Raw genomic sequence first — 12076 nt, 5'->3', positions numbered from 1 at the left:
ATGCTTGCTTATACGATAGAAAATGAAGGCTTATAAACATGCGGTCTCTTCTATGGCCTTTAGAGGCGATTTTGAGGAGTAGCTAATGTTTGGATGCAGCATTAAAGGATCAACTGAGAGCCCCCAAAAAATTTAGGCTGCACATCTGAATTGCTCATAAGTAATTAATTATCTCTATTCATTAGGAATTATTTAACTTATTATAAAGGTAGAAATGTATATTTTAGTATTCTTATTAAAAGTTAGGCTCGGGGGCGTGGCTACGGCGGCAAGAGGATAGGACGTGGAGTGCTGGGGCTCCCTGGACACCTATCCTGAAAGAAAATCCTGCACCAGCGGTTTGCTCCCCTGACCCCCCCCGCGTACCTGTTGTGGCCCCCGCTGTACCCGGCGAGCCGACCGAGACCCGCGGGCGCCGTTTCTGGAGCCTGGGAGCCGGGTGTGAGGTTTGTGGCCTGTCCTCCTTGGCGTCCCCGGCACTTCCGGCCGGGCGCGACCTCTGCTGCTGACCTGCTGTGGACGCTGCTGCTGCTGACGCGGACGGACAGGCGGAGGTGAGCGGCGGCTGGTGGGGCTGGGGCAGGCATCTCCCCCCTGCTAAGTGGCACCCTATACCCCTGCAGCACTCAAGTGGTGGCCCCAGATCTGGCTGCCAATAAGGCACCCTTCAGTTCTGGAGCTCCGGCGGCCATATTGGAGGTGGCGGGCTGTGTGATTCTGCCCGAAGGCACAGTGGTTCATGCACTGGGTGGGGAGTGGTGAATGCCAGTGGCTGCAGACTGTCTACCTGCATGCAGCTGGATGACTTTAACCCCTTGTCTGCCACACTTTCTGATCACTGTCCCCCAGCACACAGCCTTGTGCTGCACTGGATAACACTGCAACTTAACCTGGTGCTGCACTGAATAATACTGCAACTTAACCTTGTGCTGCACTGAATAATACTGCAACTTAACATTGTGCTGCACTGAATAATACTGCAACTTAACCTTGTGCTGCACTGAATAATACTGCAACTTAACCTTGTGCTGCACTGAATAATACTGCAACTTAATCTTGTGCTTGTGCTGCACTACATAATACTGCAACTTAACCTCGTCCTGTCCACTGCTACAGAACCTACCTAGCGGGTATACGGGAGGATTCATACTCCTGCCTCCACTTATCATGGGAAAACAAAATCATGGTACCCCTGCGGCCAAGCTGGCAAAATATGCGAGGGGCCCTGGGGCGCAGAATCAGTCTGCATCTAATGTGGAGGACACGCCCGACTCTGAAAATCCAGTTGACCCCAAGGAGATGAGTGCTGATGCACCTCCTGCACCTGCATCCTTACAGCAAATTCTAGATGCTATATCCGGTACTGAAAAGAGGCTGTCGGACAAGATCGAAAAAGTGCAATGTGATCTGTCATTGCTCCGACAGGATGTGCAGCGCATCCGTGAACGAGTGGGGGAAGTCGAGACTCGTGTATCTACAGTTGAGGACGCGATCGATCCCCTGAAAACCACGGTGACTACTCTGACACAACAGGTGTCTACTATCCAGAACAAGTTAATGGACATGGAGGGCCGCCTGAGGAGAAACAACGTGCGGTTTGTCGGCCTACCAGAGAAGGAGGAGGGCTCAGCACCTGAGACGTTCCTGGAGGAATGGCTCCTAACAACTTATGGTAAAGAATCCTTCACTCCTCAGTTTGCGGTCGAAAGGGCGCACAGGGTCCCTACTCGGCCTCTCCCACCTGGGGCCCCTCCCAGGACATTTATTGCGAAATTTCTACACTACAAAGATCGGGACACAGTACTGCGATTGAACCGCACCAGGGGTCCCATGACTAGGAATGGCGTGACCATCTCTACATTTCCCGACTTCGCAATGGAGGTGCAAAAGGAAAGGGCTTTGTTTGTGCCCGTGAAACGCAGGCTGAGAGATTTGAACCTCCCGTACTCCATGTTATTTCCAGCCAGATTGCGGGTGGTAGCGGATGGCGAAACAAAGTTCTTCAGCAGTCCTCGTGAGGCGGCGGCATGGCTGGATCGCTTTGCACCCGGTGCTAGACAGCTGGCCCCGGACTGATTCTCCGTATGACTATGTGGTAAAGCGTGGTTACACACATCTTGAAAATGACACAAAGTTTTCCTCTTTATTACAAGTGGGTTGGGGAGACTTTCAAGATCAGTAGCTGTGGACATTGCCTTACATATATTTTTGATATTGCCGTTATCAGTTTGCTTATATAAGGAATGTGGTCCCTGTTGGGTCTGTGGGGCTCTTTATAATCTATGCTCTGGGAGGGGGGGGGAAGGGGGAATTACTTAAGGTTCACATTTACTAATATATGTCTGGGGGGCTCCCTTGCTTGTATTGGTAGTTATTACTTAATTGCCCTCAGAGTTTATTGGGGGAGCTTTCTACTCTGTTCCGATAAGTTCATAGTTTAGGGATTCAAGTATGCCATTGTTCGGGGAGGTATACAGGGAGGGGGTGAGTTATTGGGGAATCTTCTTAGTTATGTCTTTCTCTTTTTATTTCTTCTTTTTTTGTCTTTACTGTGTAGTGTATCATGCATTCTATTTTACTGTGTTTTGCTTATATCGGGGGGATTCAATAATTCATGGTTGGGTGAAGGTGCTGCACCTCGTGCCTCAAGGGGATTGTCGAGGTGACGATTGTTATCACTGTGTTATGTTTTTCCCTCCATGATGACGCACCTCACTGTGCTAACCTGGAATATCCGGGGAATCAATGATAGGATCAAACGCTCCCTAATACTTAAGTTGATCACACAATATGGCTCAGATGTTACATGCTTGGTGGAGACCCATCTGGAGGGAAATAGGTTACTTTCATTGCGTAGGCCTTGGGTGGGCTGGGCTTATCACGCCTCTCACACCACATACTCCAGGGGGGTTTCCATTCTAATTAAAAAAACGGTACAGTTTGTACTAATTTCGGTTAAAACAGACCCTCTGGGACGATACGTTTTCCTACACTGTAAACTACATTCCCAACCCTTTTTTGTTTTGGCAGTCTATATTCCTCCTCCCTTTAACTACGAGGTCTTGAGCCATGCGGTTGCGTTTGTTGCCCAGTCACCTGACACGCCAGTTATATGCCTTGGGGACTTTAATAACCTAATGAATCACGGTTTAGATAAGTGGAGGCCTCCTGGCTCTGTCCCTTTCAATGACTGCCCATCAAATTTTGCAAATTATATTACGTCACTTGGCCTGAGGGACGTGTGGCGTGTTAAACACCCTGACGCTACCCAGTTCTCTTGCTTCTCCAGGACTCACCACTCGTTTTCGCGAATTGACCTAGCTCTGGTTTCCCTGTCCCTGTTACCAAGAATTGTGAATGTATGCTACAAGGCTAGAGGTGTCTCGGACCATTCCCCTCTCATGCTGGCGGTAGATATGGAGTGCCGGAGGGGACAGTCCCATTGGAAACTGCATCCCTCATGGTTGCTCCAATTCGGTGAAACCTCGGATCTCCAAAATTTATGGGAGGGGTATTTTAATGATAATGTGGGCTCGGCTTCTGCTCCAATGGTTTGGGAATCATTTAAGGCATATATGAGAGGCACCTTGATATCTAAGATCGCCTCCCTCAAGACATCTGCTAGGGCTAGGGGTGAGGAGCTGGAGGAGAGATGTCGGGACCTGGAGATTAGATATTTAAACAGTGGCCTGGAGGAGACTAGAGTGGAGTGGGACCTGGCGCAGGCTGAGTGGATCTCCCACCTAGAGGATCGAAATGCCCGTAACCTACTGTTTAGATCCCACCGTATATATATGAGTGCCGACAAGACAAGTAGTCTTTTGTCACACTTGGTGCATTCGGACCGTCCCGCAAACTCGGTTGCCCAGATCTATAGACCGGATGGTGTACTACAGACCTCTACTGTGGATATAGCCGAAGTCTTTTTTAATTTTTTCAAGGATTTATATGGCTCTAGATTGATGTGTTCACAGGGGGACCTCTGTGGATACCTGGGATGTATTGAATTGTCCCTGCTGTCCACTGAGGCTAGAGCTTCTCTGGATGCCCCTATTACTGTGGCCGAGGTTGAGGTGGCGGTCCGATCCTTTTCCGGGGGTAAGGCTCCGGGCACCGATGGCATACCGGTGGAGTTATATAGATCAAACTTAGACCTGTTTGCCCCCAAACTGCTAGATTTATTTAATTGTCTTTTCGACCTTAATGTCATGCCAGACTCTATGTCAGAAGCGGTCATAGTAGTCCTCCCTAAGCCCGGGAAAGACCCTGAATACCCTGATTCTTATAGGCCTATCTCCCTAATTACTACAGATGCTAAAATTCTGGCAAAAATTCTGGCTATTCGGCTCAATGGTGTAATTTTATCCATAATTCATCCGGACCAGACCGGCTTTATGCCAGGCATGTCCACCTGTGCTAACCTGAGGCGCCTGTACACACATATTCAGGCTATCCATACAGAGGAGGAGCACTCAGTTGTGGTCTCTTTCGATGCCAATAAGGCCTTCGACTCTGTCGAGTGGCCTTATTTGTGGCAGGTAATGAAGCTTATGGGGTTTGGCCCTCGGTTTTTGAAATGGGTGCAGTTGCTATACCTTCACCCGATGGCCAGGATTTCTGTCAATGGCCACACGTCACTCCCTTTTCAGCTGGGGCGGGGTACTAGGCAGGGATGCCCGCTCTCCCCCGGTTTATTTGCCATAGCAATTGAGCCATTGGCATGTGTGCTCAGACACCATTCTGATATAGTTGGACTAACATTGGGACAGAGAACTGATACTGTGGCGCTTTATGCAGATGACTTATTACTGTTTCTAAAGGACTACAGGTTATCTATGCCAATTGCCTTACAGATAATGGAGGAATTTGGTAGATTCTCAGGCCTTACCATAAACTGGGCCAAATCATCCATTATGCCCTTGCGTGGGTCCCCACCTCTTAACCCGGGCATCCCTCTTCCACTTCGTTGGGTTTCCCAGTTTAAATACTTGGGAATCCTAGTCACTAATAATAGCCGCGATTTCATTCCCCAGAACTTAACTCCGATTCTATCCTATATTAAAGACAAAACCTCAGTCTGGAGTAGACTCCCCCTAAACGTCCTTGGCAGGGTTAGTTTGACTAAAATGATCATACAACCTAAGGTGATGTATGTGCTGCAGCAGGCACCAGTCTATGTCCCGGTCTCCTTTTTTAGACATCTAAATAGTTTACTGTCCTCTCTAATTTGGGCGAACAAACGCCCTAGGATTAGTATTAATACGCTTACCAGGTCAAGGACAGACGGGGGCTTGGCCCTGCCGCAGTTTAGACTTTACTATCATGCTTGTCAACTCTCCCATATTAGGCTTTGGGTACAGGATAATGATCGGTCATCACTTCCCGCTGTGTTCCTACATCACATATGCCCCATGGTGACACCTCTACAGTTATTGTTGGGCGGCAAGATGCCCAGAGGTGCTCCTCCACTGGTTGTCCAGGCAGTCAGGATCTGGCAGGAGGTCCAACGGATAATGGGTTATACTGATATTGATCCGGAGGTTCCCCTCTGGCACTCCATGCAACTCTCTGAGACCGCGTCCTTGTCGGGTAGGCGGCTCTGGTCGTCTCGGGGCGTGGTGACTATTGGGCAGCTCTATGAGGCCAGCCAGCTAAAATCGTTTCAACAGTTGAAGGAGGAGTATGGACTGTCTCAATTTTATTTTTTCAGGTACCTTCAGCTGCGCCATGCCCTGGGTACACAATTTAACAATAGTCCCCCTGTATTGACACCTTCCCCAATAAAGACCTTTATAAGCAACCTGGGTCAGACTAAGGCTATTTCCCTGACATATTCACTTTTACTGTCCTATTTACATAAAGATTCCCTGCCCACTCTGAAGTCCAAGTGGGAGGTAGATATTGGGCAGCTGGGGGAGGAAGAGTGGGAGGAGGCGTTGGCACTTCCCAGACATGCTACGGTTTCTGCGAGATTCCAACAGGTGCAGCTATTCATATTACATAGGACATACCTGACTCCAACAAAACTTGTAACCTTTGGAGGACGTGCCACCCCAGACTGTCCTAAATGCCACTCTCTGCAGGGGTGTTTTTGGCATCTTCTGTGGGATTGTCCCCTGGTCTCCTCCTTCTGGGCTGGTGTTCAGGCGACTATAGTTTCCACTGGGATCTCTGATCAGGCACTGACCCCCAAGCTATGTGTACTGGGCAGTAGGGAAAATGCCCCTCTTACCAATACAGAATGTCAGTATGTGATAAATCTCTGTTCTCTTGCTAAGGTGGTGATAGCTAGGCACTGGATGGCTAGTCGGGGACCTACATTGGTGGAATGGAAGGCCCTGGTAAACACTACTGTACAAAGTGAAAAATATGTATACATGTCCCGCGGTACCATGGCTAAATTTGACAAAATTTGGAACAGATGGTTGGAATCCCCACACTCTTCGTCTCACTCATAATATTACTGGGCCCGAATTCTGGTAACTACATTAAGGATTAGTAATTGAAATAGGAATGCGTTATTACTATTTCATGCCGATCATACTTATCTATTTGTAAGGAGATACTGTTTCAATGTGATGTTTTTATTTTACTTTTTGTATGTGAGATATATCCCCTACTTGATATTTGCATGATACCCTCTTCTTTTTTTTTCTCTTCTTCTTTCTTTCTTTCCCTTTCATCTTTCTTTAATTGTTAGAAATTGATATTATGGTCTAGATATTTTAAATGTACAGGACTCAGACATTAAGTGGTTAATATTGTCTTTATTTTTATATGTATGCATAACATCATATATTTAATACATTTGTATGCAGATTATATTCATGCATAGTTCCGGATATGCTTAATTATTTTTGTATGTGATTAATTAATGCACTACGGTGTTCTGTACAGTTTTTTTTTCTCTTTATTGTCTAATAAAAAAGATTCTATTTAAAAAAAAAAGTTAGGCTCACCCATATAATGCTACATGCACAAATGCCATATGGATCATTTAGACTACTAAAATACTAAAGTTAATGCCTTATTAGAACTATAAACTAGAAGCAGTTTTGAAGTTATTGTAATACGGCAAACAGGTTACAGTTTAGCAAAGGTGGTGTTTGCAGAAACGTACCTGGGCGTTTCTTAGGTAAAGACAAATCAGGTTTAACTTTCGTTCGGCTTCGAAATTCTGGTCCTTTAAAATCATCTTTGTCTTCATTTAGAACAGGCTCTGGTTGCACCACAACAGTTCCTGTAAAGTTAAAATATAAATGAACAACACATATACAAAAAATATGGGTAGAATTGTGGTTCACTCGCTTCCTCAACATTGAGGTCTTGCAGGACAGTTTTTTTAAATAAAAATGCTTTGACAATTGAGAATCATATGACAAAATAAATGTTTTAAAATCACTTATATTGTGGTAATGTACACAAAACAACAAGTTAAATACAAACGACTTCTATCTTTTAGAAGACGTCACAATGCAACAAAATGAACAAATAAGCATTCTCATTAGAATCCTTACCACCATTATATACACAGGTGTGTACATGGTCTTTAGAAAGCAATGTAGAATTTGACAAAGCCATTTTATCAGGGCTGATGCTGCATGTTTTACAGTAACTGAGGGGTAAATGTATGAAGCTTGGAGAAGTAGTATCTATCACCTTACACATAATGTTCTTAATGGGGATAAAGCACCAGCCAATCAGCTGCAATATGTAAATTGACAGTTAGGAGCTCATTGGCTGAAGCATTATCACCTTGAACACAACATTCCTTAAGGGGATAGATACCACATCTCCAAGATTCATACATTTACCTCTGAGGGGCAGATGTATGAAGCAGTGATAATGGAGAAGTGATAAAGTGCCTGGTACTTTATCACTGGCCAATCAACTCCTAACTGTCCCTTTTTAAAACCAGCCTGTAACTTAGCAGTCAGGAGCTGATAAGGTGGTTATGAAGTACCAGGCACTTTATCACTTCTCCTCCCTTATCACTGCTTCATACATCTACCCCTGAGTAATTCCGTGCATGCCAGGGATGCCTGTGGGAGAGTGGTTCCTATGGGCTCACAGGAACTTTTTTTTTTTTTTTTTGCAAACCCCAGGAACATGTAGGTAGGTTGTTTTATCAAGCAGTGTCCTCAGCAGCATCCAGGGAGATACATATACCCCAGGACATGCGGAATTAAAGTGGATTTCGTTGGTGGCAGTCTGTCCTTTATTAGTACACCCCCATTAACTTTGCAGTGAGATGACTAATTAAACAAGACACAAATTTTCTAGTTTCGAGTGCTGAGGAAGACACGAGCTGCATAATTTCTGGGAGACTTTTGAATGTTTTCCAAACAGATTTTTATCATAACCAGCAAATAAGGAAGTTTGGTCATGTCCAATAAATATATGGGAAACTGGAAGAGACCACTTTAGCAATACAAATCTTGATAAACAGGAGATTATCTGGACTGTATTCAGATTTCTTCCTAGTACAAACTGGAGTCCACATGAATATAATATAATCACACACATTTGCTGGTTATGATTTTTAACATAACCAGCAAATAAGGAAGTCGGGAGATGGCTGCGGGAGCACGCCAAACATTGACTACCCCCCTAAAACATACTAAAATAACTGCAACTATTTGCATCACGCAAATGACTGCACCTTACCCAAGGGTAAGCTTTCCATATCCACCTCAGGATCAGAATTCTCATTAGACACATCAGCAGTGGTTTCTTCAGGTTTTGGCTCTTCATCCGATTCCACATACTTGGTTACAAAGACAGGTTTCCTAATAATTCAAAAGGATGACAAAATAACCACCACATGCATATTTTTCAAGGCTATAAAAAAAGTTTAGCTGAAGGTTAAAACCTAAATTAGATAAATTAATAAAAAAAAACATAAAATGGTTGTTTAAACACGAAAAGAATCTTATGACACCAATACCACTTTTACTCCAGAACTTTTCTGGGCGGGTCCTGAGCCGATGCTTGGAGATTACATCATCTACAAGCGCAGGGAAACCCACCAGCCAGGACCCCCGTGGCACTGTCCAACACGCTGGGGGCAAGCCCAGCACCTGGGAAAGCTGCTGGGCTGCCCCCAACCAGTTTCGTTCTGCACACAGGTATCCATTCACCTCTTCTCAGCCTTCGCTGCTGTCTGCATAGCGGAGGCTGTACATGTCCCCTGCCCTACCTCCGGACTGACTGCAGGATGCTTCGGTCCGGAGGTATGGGCTCTCCTATTGGTGGAAATGTGTCCCCGGGTCGGATGACCAAGGTTACCCATTTACACTGCCCCCGACTCCGGGTATGCCCGTATCAGACACTGAGCATTTGACGAGTTAGATACCTGGGGAACAGGACCCGGGTTATTCTTTTTTTACCCCATTTACACCAAGCCCAAGCCTGGAGAGGAGTGGCAATAACCCGGGTTGAGGCTCTGGTGTAAACCTAAAAAGAATTTCTACTTCGAAAGTAACAGTTGCAAAAGTTTACCAACGTTACACCCCTTTCCCATTAATATAAAACATGAATGAATCAAACGGATACTTTGGTCCGTAGAAGAAAAAAAAAAGAAAAAAAAGTCCCAGGTTCACGCCCCTGCTCTTTACCAGTCAGGGATGTTAGTTGTAGCTTAGTGCAAAACATTTAGCTAATGACAAGTTAAGAGCACTTTCCTTAGTACTTAATGTATAATTACTGTACAAGTTGACCAGGAGGAGGAGGAGGCTGTCCATTATTTAATACCATGGTGCTTAAACTCAGACCTTGTGACCCCACACAGCTCACATTTTGCTGTGCAGGTGCATAGGGTTGCTCAACACACATTGACATCTTTAAAGGTGGATCTAATTATTTCACTTGCAACTCTGTGAGGAGACCTAGAAAGCATGAACTGTTTGAGGATAAAGTGTGAGAACCTATGATTTCTGCTGCTATGGAATGACTTCAGTCCAGCATCTCTGTAAGTGCTGGACACGCAAAACAGTGTGATGAATGAAGGGGGAAGGTTTGCGAGATCATTCCCAATCCCCAAAGCGGTCATACCACCTTTCCTACATCTACCCTAGAGTGAGCACTAGTAACTGACAAACACCAGGGCTTGCAAAACACAAACACCAGAGCTTGCCCAGGTGTCTATGATTTTGGTCCTGCAGCCAGGTACATATAAAGTCATAACATCATTTATCGGGATGAACAAACAAATGCACAATAATACATTGCAGGTAAGTTACAAGAATTTAGCAAAACACAACAGAAAAATATTGATAATTGCTAGTTTTAGTTTAACACAAAGACAACATCTCAGATAGATATTCAAGTGTTCCCACTAAAGTAATAATTCAGGGGGGCAGGAGAGAGGTGGAGGTGGGAGATGAGATGTTGGCAGAAACAGAGACTGCAATTTCCATTGGGCTCAAATTAAGCATCTCTATTGGTTTGTAAACTGGATATATACTCCATGAAAGCAGAGTGATTAGCTGTAGCCAGAAGGGCAGACAGTGACGGTAGCATTACCAGGTTTAGCAACCAGGGACTTGGCAGCATGGGTTCAGTCTGATTTACCCACAATCCCTTGTATAAGTGTAACGTGTCCGAATGCCATGCTTCGGTGCCAGTGCATCGCTGCGCTCAGCACACTATTATATTCTACTTCTATATCCACTGGGATGATAAATTCTGAACAAGTTTTTTTTTTTATTTTTATAGAAAAAAAAGAATCATGAGAAACCATATTCGGTATTATTGTGTCAATATTTTGGTGGTCAGCATTGTGGTTCGTCTGTTTGTATTGTTGGTATTTTGATGTTGTAGGTATTCCGTTCTATTCTCAGTGTTCCATACCTGTCAATATTTTCTCCGTCTGCATTTGCTTGTGAGGATTCTGTCTGAATTGTATTTAGTCTGTCGGCAAAAACGACATACCGGCAGCATTAAAGATATAAACGAGCATTATATTGTTTATTTGGTATTTAAATCTCTGGTTCAGGTGCTTTTAAAAATGGCCACCACACTCAAGAGTTACTCTAGTCCCAACAGAGTTGACCAACGTGTGGACTTTATCCCAGAAGGGATGTATTGAGGGGGCATGTTTACCACACGTGGAAAGGGGTGCCTTCTTGCCCACACTGTCTACAACATGCTAATGTCTGCTAAACTCATCAACAGTTTTCTGGCAACTTCAGAATTTGTAGCAAGATCCTATAAGTGTTACAGTAATTATGGATTTGGCTACACATCTAGCATAATCTCCCATTGATCATATCACACAAATGCATTATTAATTTCACATGTAGACGACATGATTAATATTGGAATGTTCAGTAAAGGAATTTATTGTTAAGCCCAGGGAACAGGTGCTTTTCAGACATTGGGGGGTTTGCAATGTGAGATCACGGCTGTCCGACCGCATAACGACAGACGGGATTAAATATCCTGCCTGCCGATGGGCGCAAAGGGGGCGTAGACGCGAAAACCGCAGTGGATTGTCGATCTGCGGCCCGGATAACGTCAATTCGTTCTGCCGTGATCCCGCATTCAATAGGGAGCCGCCGCTATTTCCCATGTCGGAAATAGAGGCGGCAGATGGCATACCCCCCCATTATCTGTACAATATTTGAAAAGCCATGGATGGGTGCCTTTATCAAAAGGAATTGCTTTGTCAGAAGTGAACACAATAAAAAAACGACTGTAACAGGATTTTAACTGACTCATGAGAACCTCTATCTCAGATCGACATGCAAAGTCTTAGGCTGGGTACAAACAAGACAACATGCTGTCCAATCTGGAAATTGGAAAAACATTTTACGCATCTAGTCTCATGTACATTGTACACCTCCGTCCACTATTGGCATCCTCCCATCTGCTGTGCGGACCTGCTCTGAGGACATTGGCAGGTGGGGACGGTACACATGTAAATCCAGAAAGCACTGGCCTTAGGCAACCTCAGGGAGGTGAAAAAAAATAATAATAATGTGTGGCAGAAGGGCAAATAAAGAGACCACCCTGGGGCCAAACGTATGTAGCTGAATGTGGCAAGTCATTGATATATCTATATATCTCTAGATCA

The 12076-nt window shown here is 44.9% G+C and overlaps 1 protein-coding gene across 3 annotated transcripts in view; it reads right to left on the bottom strand.

Moving 5' to 3' along the window:
• The window catches only part of ATRX (ATRX chromatin remodeler), a 171534-nt gene that overhangs the window by 106674 nt on the left and 52784 nt on the right, over positions 1-12076 (bottom strand). For 2 of the 3 annotated variants that reach the window (XM_083159237.1, XM_083159236.1), the window contains 3 exons: positions 10852-10911; positions 8668-8789; positions 7121-7240 (listed from right to left, as the gene is read on the bottom strand). In XM_083159237.1, the coding sequence (XP_083015363.1) occupies positions 7121-7240; positions 8668-8789; positions 10852-10911 (302 nt within the window). The remainder of the gene's footprint in view (positions 1-7120; positions 7241-8667; positions 8790-10851; positions 10912-12076) is intronic. The other variant, XM_083159238.1, reaches the window with a different exon arrangement.

Source organism: Crinia signifera, chromosome 9 (genome assembly GCF_055691185.1).
Source record: "Crinia signifera chromosome 9, ASM5569118v1, whole genome shotgun sequence".
Taxonomy (NCBI): Eukaryota; Metazoa; Chordata; class Amphibia; order Anura; family Myobatrachidae; genus Crinia; species Crinia signifera.
The sequence above is the reverse complement of the archived record's forward strand: the minus strand, read 5'-3'. Positions and strand labels throughout refer to the sequence as shown.